The sequence below is a fragment of the Balaenoptera acutorostrata genome, chromosome 20 (genome assembly GCF_949987535.1).
Source record: "Balaenoptera acutorostrata chromosome 20, mBalAcu1.1, whole genome shotgun sequence".
In the NCBI taxonomy this organism is placed as follows: Eukaryota; Metazoa; Chordata; class Mammalia; order Artiodactyla; family Balaenopteridae; genus Balaenoptera; species Balaenoptera acutorostrata.
This window is the reverse complement of record NC_080083.1, coordinates 44,770,997-44,794,158: the sequence shown is the minus strand read 5'-3', so window position 1 is coordinate 44,794,158 and position 23,162 is coordinate 44,770,997. Positions and strand designations below refer to the sequence as shown.

Sequence of the window (23,162 nt, the reverse complement as noted above, 5' to 3'; positions counted from 1 at the left end):
GTTGTATCATTACCTTGGCTGAATCACATAAATTTTGGTAGCTTTTCATTTTCATTCAGTTCAAACTTATTTAGAAGCATGATGCTGAATTTCCAAATACTTGAGCTTTTCCCACATTTTGTTCTGTCATGAATCTCTAGTTTAATTCTCTAGTTCTGGTCAGAGAACATATTTTGAATGATTTTAGTCTTCTTCAATTGATTAAGACTTGTTTAGTGGCCCAATCTATGCTCTATCCTGAAGAATGTTCCAGTATGTTTGTAAAGAATGTTTATTCTGTAATCACTGGGTGGAGTGTTCTATCTGCATAGTATGCATTTTTCCATCTGTTTACTTTCAACCTATTTGCGTCTTTGAATCTAAAGCATGTCTCTTTCTTGTAGACAGCACATATTTGCGTCTTGCTTTTTTTTTTTTTTTGGCTGCGTTGGGTCTTCGTTGCTGCATGCAGGCTTTCTCTAGTTGTGGCGAGCGGGGTCTACTCTTCGTTGCGGTGCGCGGGCTTCTCATTGTGGTGGCTTCTCTAGTTCTGGGCCACCGGCTCTAGGCACACGGGCTTCAGTAGTTATGGCACGTGGGCTCAGTAGTTGTGGCTCACGGGCTCTAGAGCACAGACTCAGTAGCTGTGGCGCACGGGCTTAGTTGCTCTGTGGCATGTGGGATCTTCCCGGACCAGGGCTCGAACCTACATCCCCTGCATTGGCAGGTGGATTCTTAACCACTGTGCCACCAGGCAAGCCCTGGGTGTTGCTTTTTAATCCATATCGATAACCTGTCTTTTGGGTGAAGAGTTCAGTCTGTCTACATTTAATAAAATCATTGATATGGCTGGATTTTCTCTCCCATTTTGCAATCCTTTTCTATTTGCTTCATGCTTTTTTCGAGTTTGTTTTTCTGTGTCTCCTTTACTGTTTTCTTGTTTTAAGTGTACTCTTTCAATTCCTCTGTTGATTTTTTACCTTTTTTTTTCTAATTATTATCTTATAGTCTGCTCATGGAATACAATATGTATCTTAATTTACCACAATCTATTTCAAAACAATAACTTAGGGACTTCCCTGGTGGTCCAGTGGTAAAGAATCTGCCTTCTAATGCAGGGGATGCAGGTTCGATCCCTGGTTGGGGAACTAAGATCCCACATGCCATGCGGCAACTAAGCCCACGTGCCACAACTACTGAGCCCATGAGCCTCAACTAGAGAGCCCGTGTGCTGCAAACTACAGAGCCCACGTGCTCTAGAACCCACACTCCACAACTAGAGAGAGAAAAAAACAACCCGCATGCCACAACTAGAGAGAAGCCCGCGCACCACAACAAAAGATCCTGCACACCTTAACAAAGATCCCGCATGCCACAACTAAGACCCGACACAGCCAAAAAAATAAAATAAATTAAAAAAAACAAACAAACTAATAACGTAATTCTCATAAAGCACAAGCATTTTGCTCCAATACATAATGGTTCCCTCCTCTCTCCTTTGTGCTATTATTTTCATATGTTCAAATATATTTCATATATTACTTCTATATATATATTATAGACCTAACAATACAATGCTATAATGATTGCTTTATACAATCTTCTATTTTCTAAAGAAGTTAAGAGAAGATATGAAAAAATTAGTCTTAGATTTACCCACATATTTACCATTTCTGATGCTTTTCATTTACCAATTCCTATGGATCCGAGTTACTGTCTGGTATTTATTTCCTTTCATCCTGAAGGCCTTCCTTTACTATTTCTTGCCAGGCATATTTACTAGCGACAAATTCTCTCCCTTTTTGTTTATCTGGGAATGTCATTATTTTGCCTACATTTACAGAGGACAGTTTTGCTAGATACAGAATTCTTGTTTTTTTCCTTTCAGCACACTGAATATGTCACATGGCTCTGGTTCCCATTATTTCTGATTAGGTCACCCATTAATCAAATATTCCTTTTGCATACATGAGTTATTTTCCTTTTGCTGCTTTCAAAAATTTCTGTGTTCAGTTTTCAACAGTTTGGCCCTAACATGTCTAGGTATGGATATTTTTATCCTTCTTGGGGTTCACTGAACTTCTTAGATCTGTAGATTAACGTTTTTCATCAAATTTGGGAGGCTTTCTGCCATTAATTTCTCACTTTTTTTTTTCTTCCTGCCTCTTTCTATCTTGTCTGGGATTCACTCGCATTCTACTCTTGATGTTGTTCCACAGGTCTCTGAAGCTCTGTCCATTTTTCTTTAATCTTTCTGTTCTTCAGACTGGATGGATAATTGCTACAGATCTCTCAATCTATTTTTATTTTTTTTAATTTTTATTTATTTTTGGCTGCATTGGGTCTTCATTGCTGCACAAGGGCTTTTCTCTAGTTGCGGCAACGGGGGGCTACTCTTTGTTGTGGTGCGTGGGTTTCTCATTGCAGTGGCCTTTCTTGTTGCGGAGCACAGGCTCTAGGCACGTGGGCTTCAGTAGTTGTGGCATGTGGGCTCAGTAGTTGTGGCTCACGGGCTTAGCTGCTCCGCGGCATGTGGGCTCTTCCTGGACGAGGGCTCGAACCCGTGTCCCCTGCACTGGCAGGCGGATTCTTAACCACTGCGCCATCAGGGAAGCCCTACAGATCTCTAAATTTATTGATTGATAACCTGTTTTTCTGGGGGTTTTTTTCCCCCTAGCTTTACTGACATCTAATTGACATATAACATTATGTAAGTTTAAGGTATACAGTGTGATGATTTGATACACATATATGTTGTGGAATGTTTACCACAAGAAGGTTGGTTAACACACTGTTTACCTCACATAAATACCATTTTGTTGTTGCTACGGTGAAAACATTTAAAATCTACTCTCAAGTATACAATACAGTACTGTTAACTATAGTCATCATGCTATATATGTTTTAGATACTGTATTTCCAATTCCAGAATTTCCATTTGGCTCCTATTTTACAATTTCTTTTAATTGATATTCTCTATTTAACAAGTTATTATTATCATACCTTCCTTTTGAAAATTGGGTATATAATTAACATGTAACATTATATTAGTTTTAGGTGTACAACAAAATGATTCAATATACACATATATTGCAAAATGATTACCACAATAAGTCCATCCATTACTACGCATAGCTCCAATTTTTTTTCTTGTGATGAAAACTTTCAAATTTCTTTCTTTCTTTCTTTATGGCTGCACTGGGTCTTCGTTGCTGCGCACGGGCTTCTCATTGCAGTGGCTTCTCTTGTTGCGGAGCATAGGCTCTAGGCACACAGGCTTCAGTAGTTGTGGCACTCAGGCTCAGTAGTTGTGGCTCTCGGGGTCTAGGGCTCAGGCTTAGTAGTCGTGGTGCACACGCTTAGTTGCTCCATGGCATGTGGGATCTTCCTGGCGCAGGGCTCAAACCCGTGTCCCCTGCATTGGCAGGCGGATTCTTAACCACTGTGCCACCAGGGAAGTCCATGAAAACTTTTAAGACCTACTTTCCTTTAATTTTTAGAAATCTGGTTTCAGTGTACGTAACGTGCACATATTTTTTTTTTTTTTTTTAAAGAAATTCACGTTCTTTTATTTATTTATTTATGACTGTGTTGGGTCTTCGTTTCTGTGCGAGGGCTTTCTCTAGTTGTGGCAAGTGGGGACCACTCTTCATCGCGGTGCGCGGGCCTCTCACCATCGCAGCCTCTCTTGTTGCGGAGCACAGGCTCCAGACGCGCAGGCTCAGTAATTGTGGCTCACGGGCCCAGTTGCTCCGTGGCATGTGGGATCTTCCCAGACCAGGGCTCGAACCCGTGTCCCCTGCATTGGCAGGCAGATTCTCAACCACTGCGCCACCAGGGAAGCCCACGTGCACATATTTTTATTAAGCTTATCCTTAAGTATTTTGTGTTCTTGGATGTTACCACGAATGTTGCTATATTTAAAATTTCATTTTCTAGTTGTTCGTTGATGGTTTACGGATACAGAATTAATTTTTGCATACTGGCCATGTTTCCTGTGAACTTGCTAGAACCCTATCATGCCATTTAAAAATTATTTTCTAATCTGTATGACCCCACTTTTTCTTCCCTTATTGTATTAGGTGGACTTCCAGTACAATGTTGAATAGATGTAGTAGACCTAATATCCATGCTTTAACCTTAGGGGGAAGTGTTCAGTATTTTATGACTAAATACAATGTTAAAATTAGGTTTTTCATATATATAATTTATCAGGTTGAGGAAGTTACCTTCTCCTAGTTTGTTTAGAGATTTTATCATTAATGGGTGTTTAATTTTGTAAAATGCTTTTCCTGGATCTATTGAGATGATCATGTGATTTTTCTTCTTTGATCTGTTATTAAGTTGGAACTTAATAACACTGACTGATTTTGCATGTTAAAACACCCTTACATTTCCGAGATAAATCCAAATTGATTATGATTTATTACCCTTTTCATATGTTACTGGGTTCAATTTGATAATATTTTGTTACGGATTTTTACATGTGCATGTGGGATATTGGCCAGAAGTTTCCTTTTCCCGTAATTTTTATTTTATTTTTGATATCATGGTAATGATGATCTCATATAATGAATTAGAAAGTTTTCCCTCCTCCTCTATTTTTTTGAAAGATTATTCCTTTCTAAAATATTCGACAGAAATCAGTACTGTCCAAGCCTAGAGGTTTTTGTTTTTGTTTTTATTTTTTGGTGGTAACGTTTTTTTTTTTTAAACTTTTTGGGTTTATTTATTTATTTATTTATTTATTTTTGGCTGTGTTGGATCTTCGTCTCTGTGCGAGGGCTTTCTCTAGTTGCGGCAAGTGGGGGCCACTCTTCATCATGGTGCGCGGGCCTCTCATTATCGCGGCCTCTCTTGTTGCGGAGCACAGGCTCCAGACGCGCAGGCTCAGTAATTGTGGCTCACGGGCCTAGTTGCTCCGCGGCATGTGGGATCTTCCCAGACCAGGGCTCGAACCCGTGTCCCCTGCATTGGCAGGCAGATTCTCAACCACTGCGCCACCAGGGAAGCCCGGTGGTAACGTTTTTAATCACCAATCTAGCTTATAAAGATATAAGGCTATTCAGATTTTCTATTTCTTTACAGTTTTGGTAATTTGTGTCTTTCAAGGAAATTATCTATTTCATCTAAGCTGTCAAGTTTATTGGCATAAAATTGCTCATAACATCCTCTTATTACCCTTTGAATCTGTGTAGAAACTTTAGTGATACTTCTTTTTACAGTCTTGGTACTGGTGATTTGTGTCTTCTTTCTTTTTTTTTTTTTTTCTTTTTCTTTTTCTTTTTCTTTTTTTAAATTTTGGCTGCATTGGGTCTTCGTTGCTGCACGCGGGCTTTCTCTAGTTGCGGCGAGCGGGGGCTACTCTTCCTTGCGGTGCGTGGGCTTCTCATTGCGGTGGCTTCTCTTGTTGCGGAGCACGGGCTCTAGGCACGCGGGCTTCAGTAGTTGTGGCTCGCGGGCTCAGTAGTTGTGGCTCGCGGGCTCTAGAGCGCAGACTCAGTAGTTGTGGCACACGGGCTTAGTTGCTCCGCGGCGTGTGGGATCTTCCCAGACTAGGGCTCGAACCCGTGTCCCCTGCATCGGCAGGCGGATTCTTAACCACTGCGCCACCAGGGAAGTCCGGTGTCTTCTTTCTTGACTAATCTCGACAGAGGTCGATCAAGCTTATTGATTTTATTTCAAAGAAACAGCTTCTGGTTTCATGGATTTTTCTCTACTCTATGCCCATTTTTTATTTCATTGATTTCCACCATTATCTTTTTTATTTCCTTCCTTTTACTTATTGTAGATTTACTTTTCTTTTTCTAGTTTTCAAAGGTGGAAGATTTGATTTTAAACCTTTCTTTTAAGATAAGCATTTACAGGACTTCCCTTGTGGTGCAGTGGTTAAGAATCTGCCTGCCAATGCAGGGGGACATGGGATCGAGCCCTGGTCTGGGAAGATCCCACATGACGCAGAGCAACTGAGCCCATGTGCCACAACTGCTGAGCCTGCGCTCTAGAGCCCGCGAGCCACAACTGCTGAGCCCACGTGCCACAACTACTGAAGCCTGTGCGCCTAGAGCCGTGCTCCGCAACAAGAGAAGCCACCGCAATGAGAAGCCTGCACACCGCAACGAAGAGTAGTCCCTGCTCGCCGCAACTAGAGAAAGCCTGTGTGCAGCAAAGAAGACCCAACGCAGCCACACAAAAAAGAAAAAGATAAGCATTCACAGCTATACATTTTGCTCTAAGCACTGCCTTCAATGCATTCCACAAGACTCGAATGTTGTGTTGCCACTATCACACAGCGAAACTTATTTTGTAATGTTCTTTGTAATTTATTCCTTGACTCATGGATTATTCAGAAGGGTGATATTTAATTTTCAAAATTTCCGGATATGTGCTATTTGATTTCTACTTTAGTTCTGTTGAGGCCATAGAATACACTCAATATGATCTCGATCATTCTAAATTTACAGAAATTTGTTTTATGGCTGATTATTTGGTATATCTTATTGAATATCCCAGTAATGAAAAGCATGCTTTCTGGTACAGCATTCTATGTCACTTAGGACAAGTTCACTGATAGTGTTGCTCAAGTCTTCTATAGCTTTTCCATTTTCTTTTTTTTTTTTTGTCTAGTTGTTTTATCTTTACTGAAAGAGGAGGGTACTATTTAATATCTTTCCATCTACTCTTCTTCCTGAAGTTTACATCATCTGATATTAATAACCACTCCAACTTTCCTGTGATTAGTGTTTGTGATAGTATATCTTTTTCCATCTTTCTACTCTTTTTTTTTGGGGGGTATGTCGTGCTGCATGCGGGATCTTAGTTCCCCAACCAGGGATCAAACCATCACCCCCTGCAGTGGAAGCACGGAGTCTTAGCCATTGGGTCTCCAGGGAAGTCCCCCATCCTTTTAGTCTTTTTTTTTTTTTTAAAGAAATTTTCCTTTTTTAAATAATTAATTAAATTTTGGCTGCACTGGGTCTTTGTTGCAGTGTGCGGGCTCTTCATTGCGCATGGGCTCTAGAGCAATGGGCTCAGTGGTTGCAGCAAGCAAGCTTAGTTGCCCCACGGCATGTGGGATCTTAGTCCCCCAACCAGGGATCAAACCCAGGCCCTCTGCATTGGCAGTGTGGAGTCTTAACCACTGCACCACCAGGTAAGTCCCTCCCCATCCTTTTGCTCTTAATCTCCGTATTATCTTTAAGTTTTCTTGAATTCTTGAGCATATTTGTAATTGCTATTTTTAAACGTTTTGTTGGTCAATTTTATAAACTGTCCTTTCTGGGTCTGTTTCTATTGCCTAGTTTTTCTTCTGGTTCTTCTTCTGGTATCATTTCCTGCTTCTTTGCATGTATTGTAATATTTGATGGAATGCTGGAAATTCTGTATGCTACATTGCTGAGCATCTAGATTTTGTGTCTCTCTTCAAAGAATGTTGAGTTTTGATTTAGCAGGCAGTTAAACTAGTTGTGAATCAATTTGATCCTAAATTTTTTCCTTTTAGCCTTTATTAGGGCTGGTCTAGTTTAGCTCCACTACCAAGGTGTGACCTTTCTGAAGTCTCTATTAAATGTCCCAAGGTGTTCGATGAGCTTTCTCCATTTTGGATAGTCAGAACTTCTCCCAACCTTATTTAAGCTCTGGCAATTCTTCAGTTCACAGTTTCCCGGTAATTGTTCTTTCCTTATTGGATGTTCTTTGCGCAGCTTCGTGGGGTCTCAATATGTGCATATACAGTTTACTATTCAGCCAAATTTGTGTAGATTTCTGTAGCCCTTTTTTGAGTAGCTCCCCGCTCTCCAGACACATTTTTAGCCATGCTGGTCTCCCTGAACTTTGATCTCTTTCTCTTCAAATCAGCCAGAACTTTGTGCTGTGCTTGGGTTCCTTCTCCTTGTGCCATTATCTCGAAAATGCCACCAAGCAGAAAACCAGGGCAATCATAAGGCTCACCTCATTTGTTTCTCAGTCCTGCTCTGCATGTTGTCCAACATCTAATACTGCTTGTTTCCTATGTTTTGTACAATTTTAGAGTTGTTTACAGCAGGAGGGCAGTGACTGTAATCATCAGAAGCAGAAGTCTCCACCTTTGATTTTAAAGTTTGTATCTTTTTTCTTTTAAACTATGTTTAATATATACTAAGTCCCCTACATACGAACCTTCAAGTTGCGAACTTTCAAAGATGCGAACGTGTGTTACATCAACATCAGGCGTGAGTGAAATTGCAGCTTGCCCTCCGTCTCTTACTGCTGATGATCCTTCAGCTCTACCATCTCCCACCTCCTCTCCCCCTCCTCCAGTCAGTAACTCTTCTTGCTTGTTCACTCGATGCCAGCCTCTGTATGCCAGCTGTTGTACTGCACTACTGTACTTTTCAAGGTACTGTACTGTAAGATTAAAAATGTTTTCTTTATTTTTTGTGGTTTTTTAAATGTATTATTTGTGTGAAAAGTATTATAAATCTATATCGTACAGTACTACATAGCTGATTGTGTCAGTTGGGTATCTAGGCTAACTTTGTTGGACTTACAAACAAACTGGACTTACGAACATGCTCTTGGAACGGAACTCGTTTGTATGTAGGGGACTTACTGTATTTCTAAAGTCACTAGAACATACAAAATTCTGAACATTAACCAGTGCTTACTTGATAATTTTAAGATATTATGGGTTTTTTAAAATAAGAGTGGTAAAGTTAATGTGCTTATGTTAAAAGCTTTTATCTTTCAGAAATGCATATTTTAGAAATGCATATTTACAGATTAAATAATACAGTGTCTAGGGCTTTTTTCAAAATAAGATAAAATGAGTAAGATAAAAGGGCAGGGGTATAGAAAAAACAAGACTAGCCATAAAGTGATAAGTTCTCAGTTATCAATTTGAAGCTGGGTGAAAGGTTCACTATACCATTTGGTCTAGATTGGCATATATTTAAATTTTTCATAAGAAATCAAAAGTCAGTAGAAGTAATATCTGTATGGTTACACCTCCAACTTGATATGGATCGGTTCATGTGTTCTATTTTGTTTTCAATATTTAGGAACTGCTTTTTTTTTTTTTGACTTAATCCATGTTTCAATTATACAAAATATTTACATTTAAAGTAAAATTACAAAACATGATACTTCAGAGGTCTCCCTTTCATTCTTGTCTCTTCATGTTTTTTCTCTCCCCATAAGTAACCATTTTATTCATTTTTGATGATTTTTCCATTGTTTCTTTTGAAAATATAAATCCTCAGACACTTTCTTGAATTAAAAGTTAACAAGTTGTGGGACTTCCCTGGTGGCGTAGTGGTTAAGATTCTGCCTGCCAATGCAGGGGACACGGGTTTGATCCCTGGTCCGGGAAGAGCCCACATGCTGCAGAACAACTAAGCCCGTGTGCCACAACTACTGAGCCTGCGCTCTAGAGCCCGTGAGCCACAACTACTGAGCCCGCGTGCCACAACTACTGAAGCCAGGGCACCTAGAGCCCGTGCTCCGTAACAAGAGAAGCCACCACAATGAGAAGCCCGCACACTGCAACGGAGAGTCGCCCCCACTCGCTGCAACTAGAGAAAGCCCGCGTGCGGCAACAAGACCCAATGCAGCCAAAAATAAATAAAATAAAATAATTAAAAAACAAAAAAGTTAACCAGTTGTAACCTCAAAGAAAGGAATAAAATAAACAATGTGTACCCTGTGCTTGGAGTGTCTTCTACTTTCCCTCATTCAAGCAATTCTAAAGAGCCCATCTCTTTCATGAGGCCTTTTTGAAAAACAGGAAGATCCACTGACTAATCCTGGTCACTCCCTGTGTAAACATCTTCTTCACCTTCCAATAAGCAACAATTTCCCTACATAATATATATATATTTTTTAATCGTAGGTTTCTGCTTTTTTTTTAAGATTTATTTATTTATTTTTATTGATTGATTGATTGGTTGCTATGTTGGGTCTTCATTTCTGTGCTAGGGCTTTCTCTAGTTGCGGCAAGCGGGGGCCACTCTTCATCACGGTGCGTGGGCCTCTCACTATCGTGGCCTCTCTTGTTGCGGAGCACAGGCTCCAGACACGCAAACTCAGTAGTTGTGGGTCACAGGCCTAGTTGCTCCGTAGCATGTGGGATCTTCCCAGACCAGGGCTCGAACCCATGTCCCCTGCATTAGCAGGCAGATTCTCAACCACTGCGCCACCAGGGAAGCCCCACCTACATAATATTTAAATGTTAATTGATACATGTTATTACCAATAGATCCTTAGGCTGAATGTTTTTTATGTCTACCTTCTATGTCTATTGGGTCTGTGACAGTATACTCTGAAGGATGGAGGATTATGCTTTCTTTCTTTTATATTATGACTGACACAAGACACTGTACTTTTAAAGAGTCATTTAATAAACGCTGTCTATATTGATTACTCTAAGCTGTGTTTAAGATTTTACATCTTTTTATAGAATCACCTGTTTATGTGTCTTTTGAATGATAGCTACTAGTGTCTTCCTGAAATATAAGTAGTCCTATATTAGTATTCCCTACTGCACATTCACTGACTACAATTTTAAGTTTTCTTTTAAATATCAAAACAGAATTTAGCCAAATTCTAAAATAAGTATCTTATTCCATTTCTAAATTTAAACATCTTTCCTCTATAAAACCAAAATGAAATTTGCTAAATATATTTAGTAGTCTGCATTAAAAGCTAGTATAGGCAGGACACAAGAGGCTATGACTTACCCTTCTAAAACATAAAATACTTACGCATCTGTAGTCTTTGTACACCCATTGAGATTCAGTACTTCAATGTTCCTACAGTTTTGTGCAAAGGTCCTTTACAGGAAAGAAACAAAGTAAAGGGTTTGAGGTAAAACGGGCACAATTCTCGGTATTAAAAAAATAATAGAAGATACCAATAGTGGTAAATAATGGATACTACTGGTACAAAATGGTACAAAAAGATGTTCACAATTACGAATAAATTACTTTTCAACCATAAACTTTTAAACATCAATCTTTTTGTCAACCAAAGTTAAAATTATCCTAACTTCCAGTAAACAAACTTAAAAAAATTTACTCAAGGCTCCAAACAAACCATTTATAATATGGGGAATCTGGTTTTTTGTGGGGAGCACTTGTTCTTGTTTTATTCTCAAAACCACACATCCCACTACTGGATATTTGCGTTATAAGCAGTGAACGTGTATTTGGGTTCAGAATAGCTTAGGAATATGAAAACTATTCCAGCCTTTTCTGGGTGAGACAGTGCTGTGTTCGGTGTTGTTCTTCACTTCAGTCAAGAAGATTAGTTAATCGATAGCTATGTTTTTACCTTAATGCATTGTCTCCTACTCCGAGACACCCACGAAGACTTAACTTTCGTAAAAAGCCCCCACACCTTTTTGAAATATTCTCCACTACCCGGCCCTGTAAAAAAAGAAGACAGGTATACAAAAAAGATAAGCCACCACATTGTTTTTGAAAAGACCACATCCTCGTTTTTAAGAGACTTCTACTCCTTTTAAAGACCTAATTAAATCAAAATGAAATTTTCAACTTACTGGGAGAAAGCTTTCCTGATTAACCCATCTACTTGAAACATACCTAAACCCTATATTGTTATTTACTTTGTTCCTCTTGTAAGATACTCTGTATTTGAGGAAATGGTGCTCTGTAGTTCTGTTATGCCACTACATCAATGTAGATTCCCCTCCTGCAGCTACAGGATATTAACTCTCTCTATTATTTCTGTGTATTTACTATAGTACTCTAAATACAGCAGAGACTCAATGAACACTTCACAAAAGCTTGCTGAATGATTTTGTAGGCCAGGCTGCTTTAAACATTTATATCCATGAAGATCAGAGAATTGTGAAAAACAGAAAAATCCAGCATGTCGGTGGGTATCATTTTAAAAGTACTTTATGGGACTTCCCTGGCGGTCCAATGGTTAAGACTTCGCTTTCCTATGCAAGGGGTGTGGGGTTTTTGGGTTTTTTAAAAAATTTATTTATTTATTTATGGCTGTGTTGGGTCTTCGTTTCTGTGCGAGGGCTTTCTCTAGTTATGGCAAGCGGGGGCCACTCTTCATCACGGTGCACGGGCCTCTCACTATCGCGGCCTCTCTTGTTGCGGAGCACAGGCTCCAGACGCGCAAGCTCAGTAATTGTGGCTCACAGGCTTAGCTGCTCCGCGGCATGTGGGATCTTCCCAGACCAGGGCTCAAACCCGTGTCCCCTGCATTGGCAGGCAGATTCTCAACCACTGCGCCACCAGGGAAGCCCAAGGGTGTGGGTTTGATCCCTCGTTGGGGAGCTAAGATCCCACATGCCTTGTGGCCAAAAAACCAAAACATAAAACAGAAGCAATATGGTAACAAATTCAATAAAGACTTTAAAAATGGTCCACATAAAAAAAAAAAAACTTAAAAAAAAATATTAAAAAATAAAAGTACTTTATGAAGATAATGTAAAGTTCATGTGAGGTTTTTTTTAACTTCTTACATGGATTCTCAAGACCACTACGTTCCACTAGAACTTAAAAAAAAAAAAAACCCAACAGAAAAAAAAAGCTAAATCTAAATCTTATTTAATCCTTATAACACAGTGAGGAAGCTATTATTTCCAGATGAGAAAACCAAGGACCACAGAGCTCAAATTCAGGTTAAAATAATTTAAGCTTAAGCCATTCTTCTCCATTTTAGAGAAAACAGGCAATACTAAGAGACAAAATATGGGGGAGAAGTGAGAAGGGAAAAAAATCTCTCCCCAACAAAAGTAATCCAATTCATTCTCTACAAAAACTATCTATAGGCTCCCCCAGAACCCAAAATGCTCATCAAGAAGAATTTATGCAAATATCATGCCCCAATAAATTAACTCCACTTATTTTTAAATAAACAAATATGAAAAGACTTCCTTAAAAAGAGCAAACAAAGGTTCACATTTCCACCACAAAAATAAAAACAAAAATTTCTGAGTCCTATGAATACTAAATAACTTAGTATTATTTCAGTAAAATAATTCTGCTCATTCTCAAAAACGGAACCAGTTCTTGGGAAAACTGCAGGCTCCCATGAAGTTCAGATGCGCTGAAATGAACAGTCTCCCTCTCCAGGGAAAGGAGATTTACGTGGTTGGGGCTAATCTGTCCCATATGCTGCAATTACATTCTAAGGAGGGAGATGGGGCCACACACCACACAGTCATACCTCGATATCTCTCTGGAAATCAAACAGGTCAATTCGCTGCCAGTTACTGCCATCCAGAGCCAGAACATTCCAGGCCTATTTTGAAGAAGAGACAGAATGAACAGAAGCTGAAATGAAGGGGAAAAGCCAGCAACATTCAAGTTCACAATTCAACCTACTAATGATTGAAATTGACCAAAAAATTTCTTAGCACCTCCACCATTAACTCCCCAAAAGTCAGTCTTATTTCTGATTCATACTTTATTCTCCAAGTAGATTATCTCATAAATGAGTGGGTACAGAAATTAGTAGCTAAGAAGGATCTTACGTTAGCGGGCTGGGGAAAGAACAGGTTGTGATAAGTATCATAGCCGGAAACTGTTTTCTAACTGGAGTTTCCAATCTCAAAATGAGATAATCCAGCTAATGAAAAGCAAGTCTGTTACTCTATCCCTCAACTAGGAACGAGGTGAGTGTGAAACGAAAGAAAGAAGACGGCACTCTGAATGTAGTGTGTTCAATACATATGCCATGTTCAATAAAAATATGCTATTCATAGCATCACTTGTTTGGACCCAAAACTGTGATATGGTGACCTGGGATTTACAAAAGACACTATCATTTCTCAGTATACATGACAGAGACTTAATGCTTTCCTCATTACCAATTTGCTCACTCAGGCATGTTTTTCAATTGGTCATCTTTCCCTTCAATTTGATTCAGTGGTAATTTTAAACACTGAAATTTAAGACTTCTCATACATTTCTTTAATTACCTAAAGGGAGGCAAGAAAGCTTCCAAGATTTTCAACCTTTCAGGATAAGGTGAAAAATGACTCCACTAAGAGTTAACCTTTCGCGGATCGTTCTGTATTTTAATCAGAAAGCCTTTAAACGTTTTCCCTACTAAATTTAAAGTGTAAACAAAAGTCTTACACTGTGAAGTTATAAACTAAGAATATTATCTCTTACTACAACAATTCAAAACACAGATTCGATACTGAAATTCTAAAACGGAAACTGAAGATACACTTATAAGCCCCAGGTAACTATCACACAATCAGTAAGAAATGTCAGGGGTATGAGGGTAAACAAAGTTATTATTATAGAAATCTTTAAGGTTTTCTCAGGATTTCAATGTTACTTTTCTTTTCGTGGCTTCATACTTTTCCAACAGTTTCTTAAGTGGCTCCGTGGGAGATGAGATAAAACTTTTAAAGATCATATGTTTACTAGATTCCTGGGCTAACTGTATCTCTGATTTGTCTTGGTACTTCTCATTTCCTTATACTACTTTCTTCAGCAAGCAGGACACATGCTAAAGTGAGACTAAAATTAGGAATGACAGGTTCCTCTCTAGAGTTTTTGTTGTTTTTTTTTTTTAAAGCAAATTAACTAAATACTTCAAGTACAGAGAATAACAGGCTAACTACCGATGTTCCAATTGTACAGATTTAATGAAAATTGGCATTGTGCTTCCTTTTAAGTTAAAACACATTAAGAACGAAGAGGAACCTGAACATGAAAACAACAATTAAAACTCACTCAAATCAACATTCGTGAGATGAGACTCTGCAACCAAACAGGTTAAGACACTGGTCTGGGAATTTTGTTTCTCAATGATGACCTCAGCTTCATATGGAGACAAAAAAGAAACCCCACTCATTTGTACCAGCCATGACTAGGGTAACCACTCAGGTACCAGGAACAGAACTGTCATGAATAGAAATCATCAAAATATGCCTGACTGTTTCCTAAATAGCTGAGATACAGATTTAGTATGGCTTTTAGGATGTAGAAATTACATTAAAGTTAGCAAGATGAGGTGGATTTTCTATGGCAAGTTTTGTGGGTTTTTTTTTTTTTTTAAAGGAAATTGGTGATGGAAATTTGAAGGAAAACCTGTCCACTTACAGAGATAAACACAATACTCTGATGCTGAGTATTGTGATATAACCATATTACATACTCAGCACCTAGGACTGTACCTGGTACATAGTAAGTTCTCAATAAGTATTTGTTAAACATCAAAAAGCCATTGTCCAGTTTATAAAAAGATGATAACTTTTTACTCATTCATTTTATTAATTATTATATATCTGTATTACAAAAGAGACTATGAATGATTCATAAAGCAATTTTCCCACAACAGAGATTCTATTCTTAATATTAGTGGCAGCAATAAGATTATGTTTCACTGTTTTGTCATAGTCATGTCAATTGACAAAAATGGATAAGTAAGAGTAATGCAGAAACTGATTTTGAGAATGGAATTTGGTTTGCTCTACAATTTCTTAAAAATTAAATTCTAGCTATAACCTTTTGAGAAAAAAAATATAGGGAGATATCAAGAGCCTTCCATGTATGTACATAAAATGAATAAGGGAAACATAATGAAACACTATATTATTACAGTTCTGAGTAAAGCCTATTCTTTTAATTTGCATGTTTAGTGCTTTTTCCTTGAAAATGTTTCTTCTGTTTGTATTATACAAATAGTCAAGAATTTCAAAAAATTAAAGTTAGAGATAGTACATATAGTAGAATTCCACTGTAGAATTAACATGGGTTTGGGTATCCCATGGGTGAAACCACAACCATGGAAACATAACATACAACTACCATCTGAAGTACACAGTTGGCTTACTACAGAAGCTGATTATCATTAATGTCAGGAAGGGATGCTCTTGTAATCATGTCAGCCATTCTTACCCTGGAGACCTGAGCACAGCGACACAAGGTAACAACATCCAGAAAAGAAAATATCCTAAAAAGAGATGGAGGAAAACTTTATTATATGATGAATTAGTTTCTCTCGATTTTTGCTTATAAATAATTGGCGATGTTAACACATGCACAAAAAGGCAGACGTTCTTTAAACAATAACACAAAAAGCTGGGGCAATTTACAATACTGCCCATAAAAATGTAGGGGGGAAAGGTAATCTTTTACTTGATAATGTATGTGTGTGTAAGTACCATAACAAGTTCATTTATTCACATCAAGGGATGATAAAATATTTCTGATACTTTTTTAAGTAAAAGAACAATTTCCACATTCTGGTTATCAAAAGAAATAGGTTAGGGGATGGTTATCTTTATAAAGAATTTTACAGCTATGAAGGAAAAAAGATAAAATATTGGTAAAACCTAAAAACGAGCAACTATAAAATATTAAATCTCTATATATTTAATTCCAATTTGGGAAATTATAAAACTCAGTTAACACATCAATGTCAGGAAACACCACCTAAAATTCTTCTCAGTCTTAGAGAGGCTAAATATTTATTTTGTAGCGTTATTATTTGAAATAATTAATTTGCCTAAAGGACGATAACTCTCTATACCATAAGCCACCTGTAAAAACAGGTCAGAGCATCCTGGGAGTAAAGTGAACGGGTCACTTGTGCTTACAGTTCTCCTTGCTCATGAACACCCTTAAGGATCATTTTGATCTGAATAACAAGTAAAGCTCTTGTGCAGGTGGCAAAAGGTACAATATAGTGTGTACTTTAAAGATGATATTCCTTGAGATAGCTGGAGTGTTACAAAATGGAGGTCAGGAAGCATTAATCTGGAGACAAATGAAAGCTACATTTTCTATTCTGTTATTACTCTGAGTTAGCTTAATAGAGCAAAATTTTGTTATTTAGTGATTAGAGGCTGTCAATCACATTTTAGAACTTGGAATAAACTGAGTTAATAATTACATCAGACAAAGTTACATGCATTTTGTAAATAAAGTTTTTTGAAACTCTTTAAAATTTGGGTAATATACATAACATAAAACTTACCATTTAACCACTTTTAAGGGTATAGTTCAGGGGCATTAAGTACATTCACACTGTTGTGCCACCACCACCACCATCCATCTCCAGAACTTTCTCATCTTCCCAAACTGAAACTCTGGACACAGTAAACAATGACTCCCCATTTCCCTCTCCCCCAGCCGCTGGCAACCACCACTCTACTTTCGTTCTTTATGAATTTGGCTACTCTAGGTACTTCATATGAGTGGAATCATGGTATTTGCCCTTTTGTGACAGGCTTATTTCATTTAGCACCAATGTCTTCAAGGTCTATCCATGTTGTAGCATGTAGTATCAGAATTTCCTTCCTTTTTAAAGCTGAATAATATTTTCTTCCTTTTTAAAGCTGTATACCACATTTTCTACATCTGTCCATAGATGGAAACGTTGAATGCCTTTCTTGTTCCCTTGAGGCGGACTTGCTACCACCCTGATGGCTCTCTTTAATAAGATAAATTTCCAATGGCGGAGGAGGAACCAAGTTGGTGGAGTAGAAGGACGTGTTCTCACTCCCTCTTGCGAGAACACCAGAATCACAACTAGCTGCTGGACAATCACCGACAGGAAGACACTGGAACTCACCAAAAAAGATACCCCACATCCAAAGACAAAGGAGAAGCCACAATGAGACGGTAGGAGGGGCGCAATCTCAGCAAAATCAAATCCCATAACTGCTGGGTGGGTGACTCACAGACTGGAGAACACTTATACCACAGAAGTCCACCCACTGGAGTGAAGGTTCTGAGCCCCACATCAGGCTTCCCACAGGCAACGGGAGGAGGAATTCCTAGAGAATCAGACTTTGAAGCCTAGTGGGAATTGATTGCAGGACTTCGACAGGACTGGGGGAAACAGAGACTCCACTCTTGGAGGGCACACACAAAGTAGTGTGTGCATCAGGACACAGGGGAAGGAGCAGTGACCCCAGGGGAGACTGAACCAGACCTACCTGCTAGTGTTGGAGGGTCTCCTGCAGAGGTGGGGGGTGGCTGTGGCTCACCGTGGGGACAAGGACACTGGCAGCAGAAGTTCTGGGAAGTACTCCTTGGCGTGAGCCCTCCCAGAGTCTGCCATTAGCCCCACCAAAGAGCCCAGGCAGGCTCCAGTGTTGGGTTGCCTCAGGCCAAACAACCAGCAGGGAGGGAACCCAGCCCCACCCATCAATAGTCAAGTGGATTAAAGTTTTACTGAGCTCTGCCCACCAGAGCAACAGTCAGCTCTACCCACCACCAGTCCCTCCCATCAGGAAACTTACACAAGCCTCTTAGATAGCCTCAACCACCAGAGGGCAGACAACAGAAGCAAGAAGACTACAATCCTGCAGCCTGTGGAACAAAAACCACATTCACAGAAAGATAGACAAGATGAAAAGGCAGAGGGCTATGTACCAGATGAAGGAACAAGATAAAACCCCAGAAAAACAACTAAATGAAGTGGAGATAGGCAACCTTCCAGAAAAAGAATTCAGAATAATGATAGTGAAGATGATCCAGGACCTCGGAAAAAGAATGGAGGCAAAGATCGAGAAGATGCAAGAAATGTTTAACAAAGACCTAGAAGAAGTAAAGAACAAACAAACAGAGATGACCAATACAATAACTGAAATGAAAACTACACTAGAAGGAATCAATAGCAGAATAACTGAGGCAGAAGAACGGGTAAGTGACCTGGAAGACAGAATGGTGGAATTCACTGCTGCGGAACAGAATAAAGAAAAAAGAATGAAAAGAAATGAAGACAGCCTAAGAGACCTCTGGGACAAAATTAAACGCAACAACATTCACATTATAGGCGTCCCAGAAGGAGAAGAGAGAAAGACCCGAGAAAATATTTGAAGAGATTATAGTCGAAAACTTCCCTAACATGGGAAAGGAAATAGCCACCCAGTTCAGGAAGCGCAGAGAGTCCCATACAGGATAAACCCAAGGAGAAACACGCCAAGACACATAGTAATCAAATTGGCAAAAATTAAAGACAAAGAAAAATTATTGAAAGCAGCAAGGGAAAAACGACAAATAACATACAAGGGAACGAACTCCCATAAGGTTAACAGCTGATTTCTCAGCAGAAACTCTACAAGCCAGAAGGGAGTGGCATGATATACTTAAAGTGAGGAAAGGGAAGAACCTACAACCAAGATTACTGTACCCTGCAAGGATCTCATTCAGATTTGATGGAGAAATCAAAAGCTTTACAGACAAGCAAAAGCTAAGAGAATTCAGCACCACCAAACCAGCTCTACAACAAACGCTAAAGGAACTTCTCTAAGCGGGAAACACAAGAGAGGAAAAGGACCTACAAAAACAAACCCGAAACAATTAAGAAAATGGTCATAGGAACATACATATCGATAATTACCTTAAACGTGAATGGATTAAATGCTCCCACCAAAAGACACAGGCTTGCTGAATGGATACAAAAACAAGAGCCATATGTATGCTGTCTACAAGAGACTCACTTCAGACCTAGGGACACATACAGACTGAAAGTGAGGGGATGGAAAAAGATATTCGATGCAAATGGGAATCAAAAGAAAGCTGGAGTAGCTATACTCACGTCACATAAAATAGACTTTAAAATAAAAAATGTTACAAGAGACAAGGAAGGACACTACATAATGATCAAGGGATCAATCCAAGAAGATATAACAATTATAAATATATATGCACCCAACATAGGAGCACCTCAATACATAAGGCAACTGCTAACAGCTATAAAAGAGGAAATCGAAAGTAACACAGTAATAGTGGGGGACTTTAACACCTCACTTACACCAATGGACAGATCATCCAAAATGAAAATAAATAAGGAAACAGAAGCTTTAAATGACACAACAGACAAGGTAGATTTAATTGATATTTATAGGACATTCCATCCAAAAACAGCAGATTACACTTTCTTCTCAAGTGCGCACGGAACATTCTCCAGGATAGATCACATCTTGGGTCACAAATCAAGCCTCAGTAAATTTAAGAAAACTGAAATCATATCAAGCACCTTTTCCGACCACAATGCTATAGATTAGAAATGAATTACAGGGAAAAAAATGTAAAAAACACAAACACATGGAGGCTAAACAATACGTTACTAAATAACCAAGAGATCACTGAAGAAATCAAAACGGAAATCAAAAAATACCTAGAGACAAATGACAATGAAAACACGACGATCCAAAACCTATGGGATGCAGCAAAAGCAGTTCTAAGAGGGAAGTTTACAGCTATACAAGCCTACCTCAAGAAACAAGAAAAATCTCAAACAAACAATCTAACCTTACACCTAAAGGAACTAGAGAAAGAAGAACAAACAAAACCCAAAGTTAGCAGAAGGAAAGAAATCATAAAGATCAGAGCAGAAATAAATGAAATACAAACAAAGAAAACAATAGCAAAAATCAATAAAACTAAAAGCTGGTTCTTTGAGAAGATAAACAAAATTGATAAACCATTAGCCACACTCATCACGAAAAAGAGGGAGAGGACTCAAATCAATAAAATTAGAAATGAAAAAGGAGAAGTTACAACAGACACCGCAGAAATACAAAGCATCCTAACAGACTACTACAAGCAACTCTATGCCAATAAAATGGACAACCTGGAAGAAATGGACAAATTCTTAGAAAGGTATAACCTTCCAAGACTGAACCAGGAAGAAACAGAAAATATGAACAGACCAATCACAAGTAATGAAATTGAAACTGTGATTAAAAATCTTCCAACAAACAAAAGTCCAGGACCAGATGGCTTCACAGGTGAATTCTATCAAACATTTAGAGAAGAGCTAACACCCATCCTTCTCAAACTCTTCCCAAAAATTGCAGAGGAAGGAACACTCCCAAACTCATTCTCTGAGGCCATCATCACCCTGATACCAAAACCAGACAAAGATACTACAAAAAAAGAAAATTACAGACCAATATCACTGATGAATATAGATGCAAAAATCCTCAACAAAATACTAGCAAACAGAATCCAGGAACACATTAAAAGGATCATACACCATGATCAAGTGGGATTTATCCCAGGGATGCAAGGATTCTTCAATATACGCAAATCAATCAATGTGATACACCATATTAACAAATTCAAGAATAAAAACCATATGATCATCTCAATAGATGCAGAAAAAGCTTTTGACAAAATTCAACACCCATTTATGATAAAAACTCTCCAGAAAGTGGGCATAGAGGGAACCTACGTCACCATAATAAAGGCCATATACGACAAACCCACAGCAAACATCATTCTCAATGGTGAAAAACTGAAGCCATTTCCTCTAAGATCAGGAACAAGACAAGGATGTCCAGTCTCACCACTATTACTCAACATAGTTTTGTAAGTCCTAGCCATGGCAATCAGAGAAGAAAAAGAAATAAAAGGAATACAAATTGGAAAAGAAGAAGTAAAACTGTCACTGTTTGCAGATGACATGATACTATACATACAGAATCCTAAAGATGCCACCAGAAAACTACTAGAGCTAATCAATGAATTTGGTAAAGTTGCAGGATACAAAATTAATGCACAGAAATCTCTTGCATTCCTATACACTAATGATGAAAAATCTGAAAGAGAAATTAAGGAAACACTCCCATTTACCACTGCAACAAAAAGAATAAAATACCTAGGAATAAACCTACCTAGGGAGACAGAAGACCTGTATGCAGAAAACTATAATACACTGATGAAAGAAATTAAAGATGATACCAACAGATGGAGGGATATACCATGTTCTTGGATTGGAAGAATCAATATTGTGAAAATGACTATACTACCCAAAGCAATCTACAGATTCAATGCAATCCCTATCAAATTACCAATGGCATTTTTTACAGAACTAGAACAAAAAATCTTAAACTTTGTATGGAGACACAAAAGACCCTGAATAGCCAAAGCAGTCTTGAGGGGAAAAAAAACGGAGCTGGAGGAATCAGACTCCCTGACTTCAGACTATACTACAAAGCTACAGTAATCAAGACAATATGGTACTGGAACAAAAACAGAAACATAGATCAATGGAACAAGACAGAAGGCCCAAAGGTAAACCCACACACCTATGGTCAACTAATCTATGACAAAGGAGGCAAGGATATACAATGGAGAAGAGACAGTCTCTTCAATAAGTGGTGCTGGGAAACCTGGACAGCTACATGTAAAAGAATGAAATTAGAACACTCCCTAACACCATACACAAAAAATAAACTCAAAATGGATTAGAACCCTAAATGTAAGACCGGACACTATAAAACTCTTAGAGGAAAACATAGGAAGAACACTCTTTGACATAAATCACAGCAAGATCTTTTTTGATCCACCTCCTAGAGTAATGGAAATAAAAACAAAAATAAACAAATGGGACCTAATGAAACTTCAAAGCTTTTGCACAGCAAAGGAAACCATAAACAAGATGAAAAGACAACCCTCGGAATGGGAGAAAATATTTGCAAACGAATCAATGGACAAAGGATTAATCTCCAAAATATATAAGCAGCTCATGCAGCTCAATATTAAAGAAACAAACAATCCAATCCAAAAATGGGCAGAAGACCTAAATAGACATTTCTCCAAAGAAGACATACAGATGGCCAAGAAGCACATGAAAAGATGCTCAACATCGCTAATTACCAGAGAAATGCAAATCAAAACTACAATGAGGTATCACCTCACACCAGTTAGAATGGGCGTCATCAGAAAATCTACAAACAACAAATGCTGGAGAGGGTGTGGAGAAAAGGGAACCCTCTTGCACTGTTGGTGGGAATGTAAATTGATACAGCCACTATGGAGAACAGTACAGAGGTTCCTTAAAAAACTAAAAATAGAATTACCATATGGTCCAGCAATCCCACTACTGGGCATATACCCAGAGAAAACCGTAATTCAAAAAGACACATGCACCCCAATGTTCATTGCAGCACTATTAACAATAGCCAGGTCATGAAAGCAACCTAAATGCCCATTGACAGATGAATGGATAAAGAAGATGTGGCACATATATACAATGGAATATTACTCAGCCATAAAAAGGAACGAAATAGGGTCATTTGTTGAGACGTGGATGGATCTAGAGACTGTCATACAGAGTGAAGTACGTCAGAAAGAGAAAAACAAATATCGTATATTAACGCATGTATGTGGAACCTAGAAAAATGGTACAGATGAACCGGTTTGCGGGGCAGAAGTTGAGACACAGATGTAGAGAACAAACGTATG

The 23,162-nt window shown here is 38.5% G+C and overlaps 1 protein-coding gene across 3 annotated transcripts in view; it reads right to left on the bottom strand.

The window, feature by feature from the left end:
• Positions 1–23,162, bottom strand: part of FBXL20 (F-box and leucine rich repeat protein 20) — a 114,157-nt gene that overhangs the window by 24,871 nt on the left and 66,124 nt on the right. For all 3 annotated transcript variants that reach the window (XR_009006286.1, XM_057535845.1, XM_007177537.3), the window contains exons 3-6: positions 15,855–15,909; positions 13,165–13,239; positions 11,287–11,381; positions 10,719–10,787 (exon numbers count right to left, since the gene is read on the bottom strand). Coding sequence is in view for 2 of the 3 variants with exons in the window: in XM_057535845.1 (XP_057391828.1) it covers positions 10,719–10,787; positions 11,287–11,381; positions 13,165–13,239; positions 15,855–15,909 (294 nt within the window). In the remaining variant the exon portion in view is untranslated. The remainder of the gene's footprint in view (positions 1–10,718; positions 10,788–11,286; positions 11,382–13,164; positions 13,240–15,854; positions 15,910–23,162) is intronic.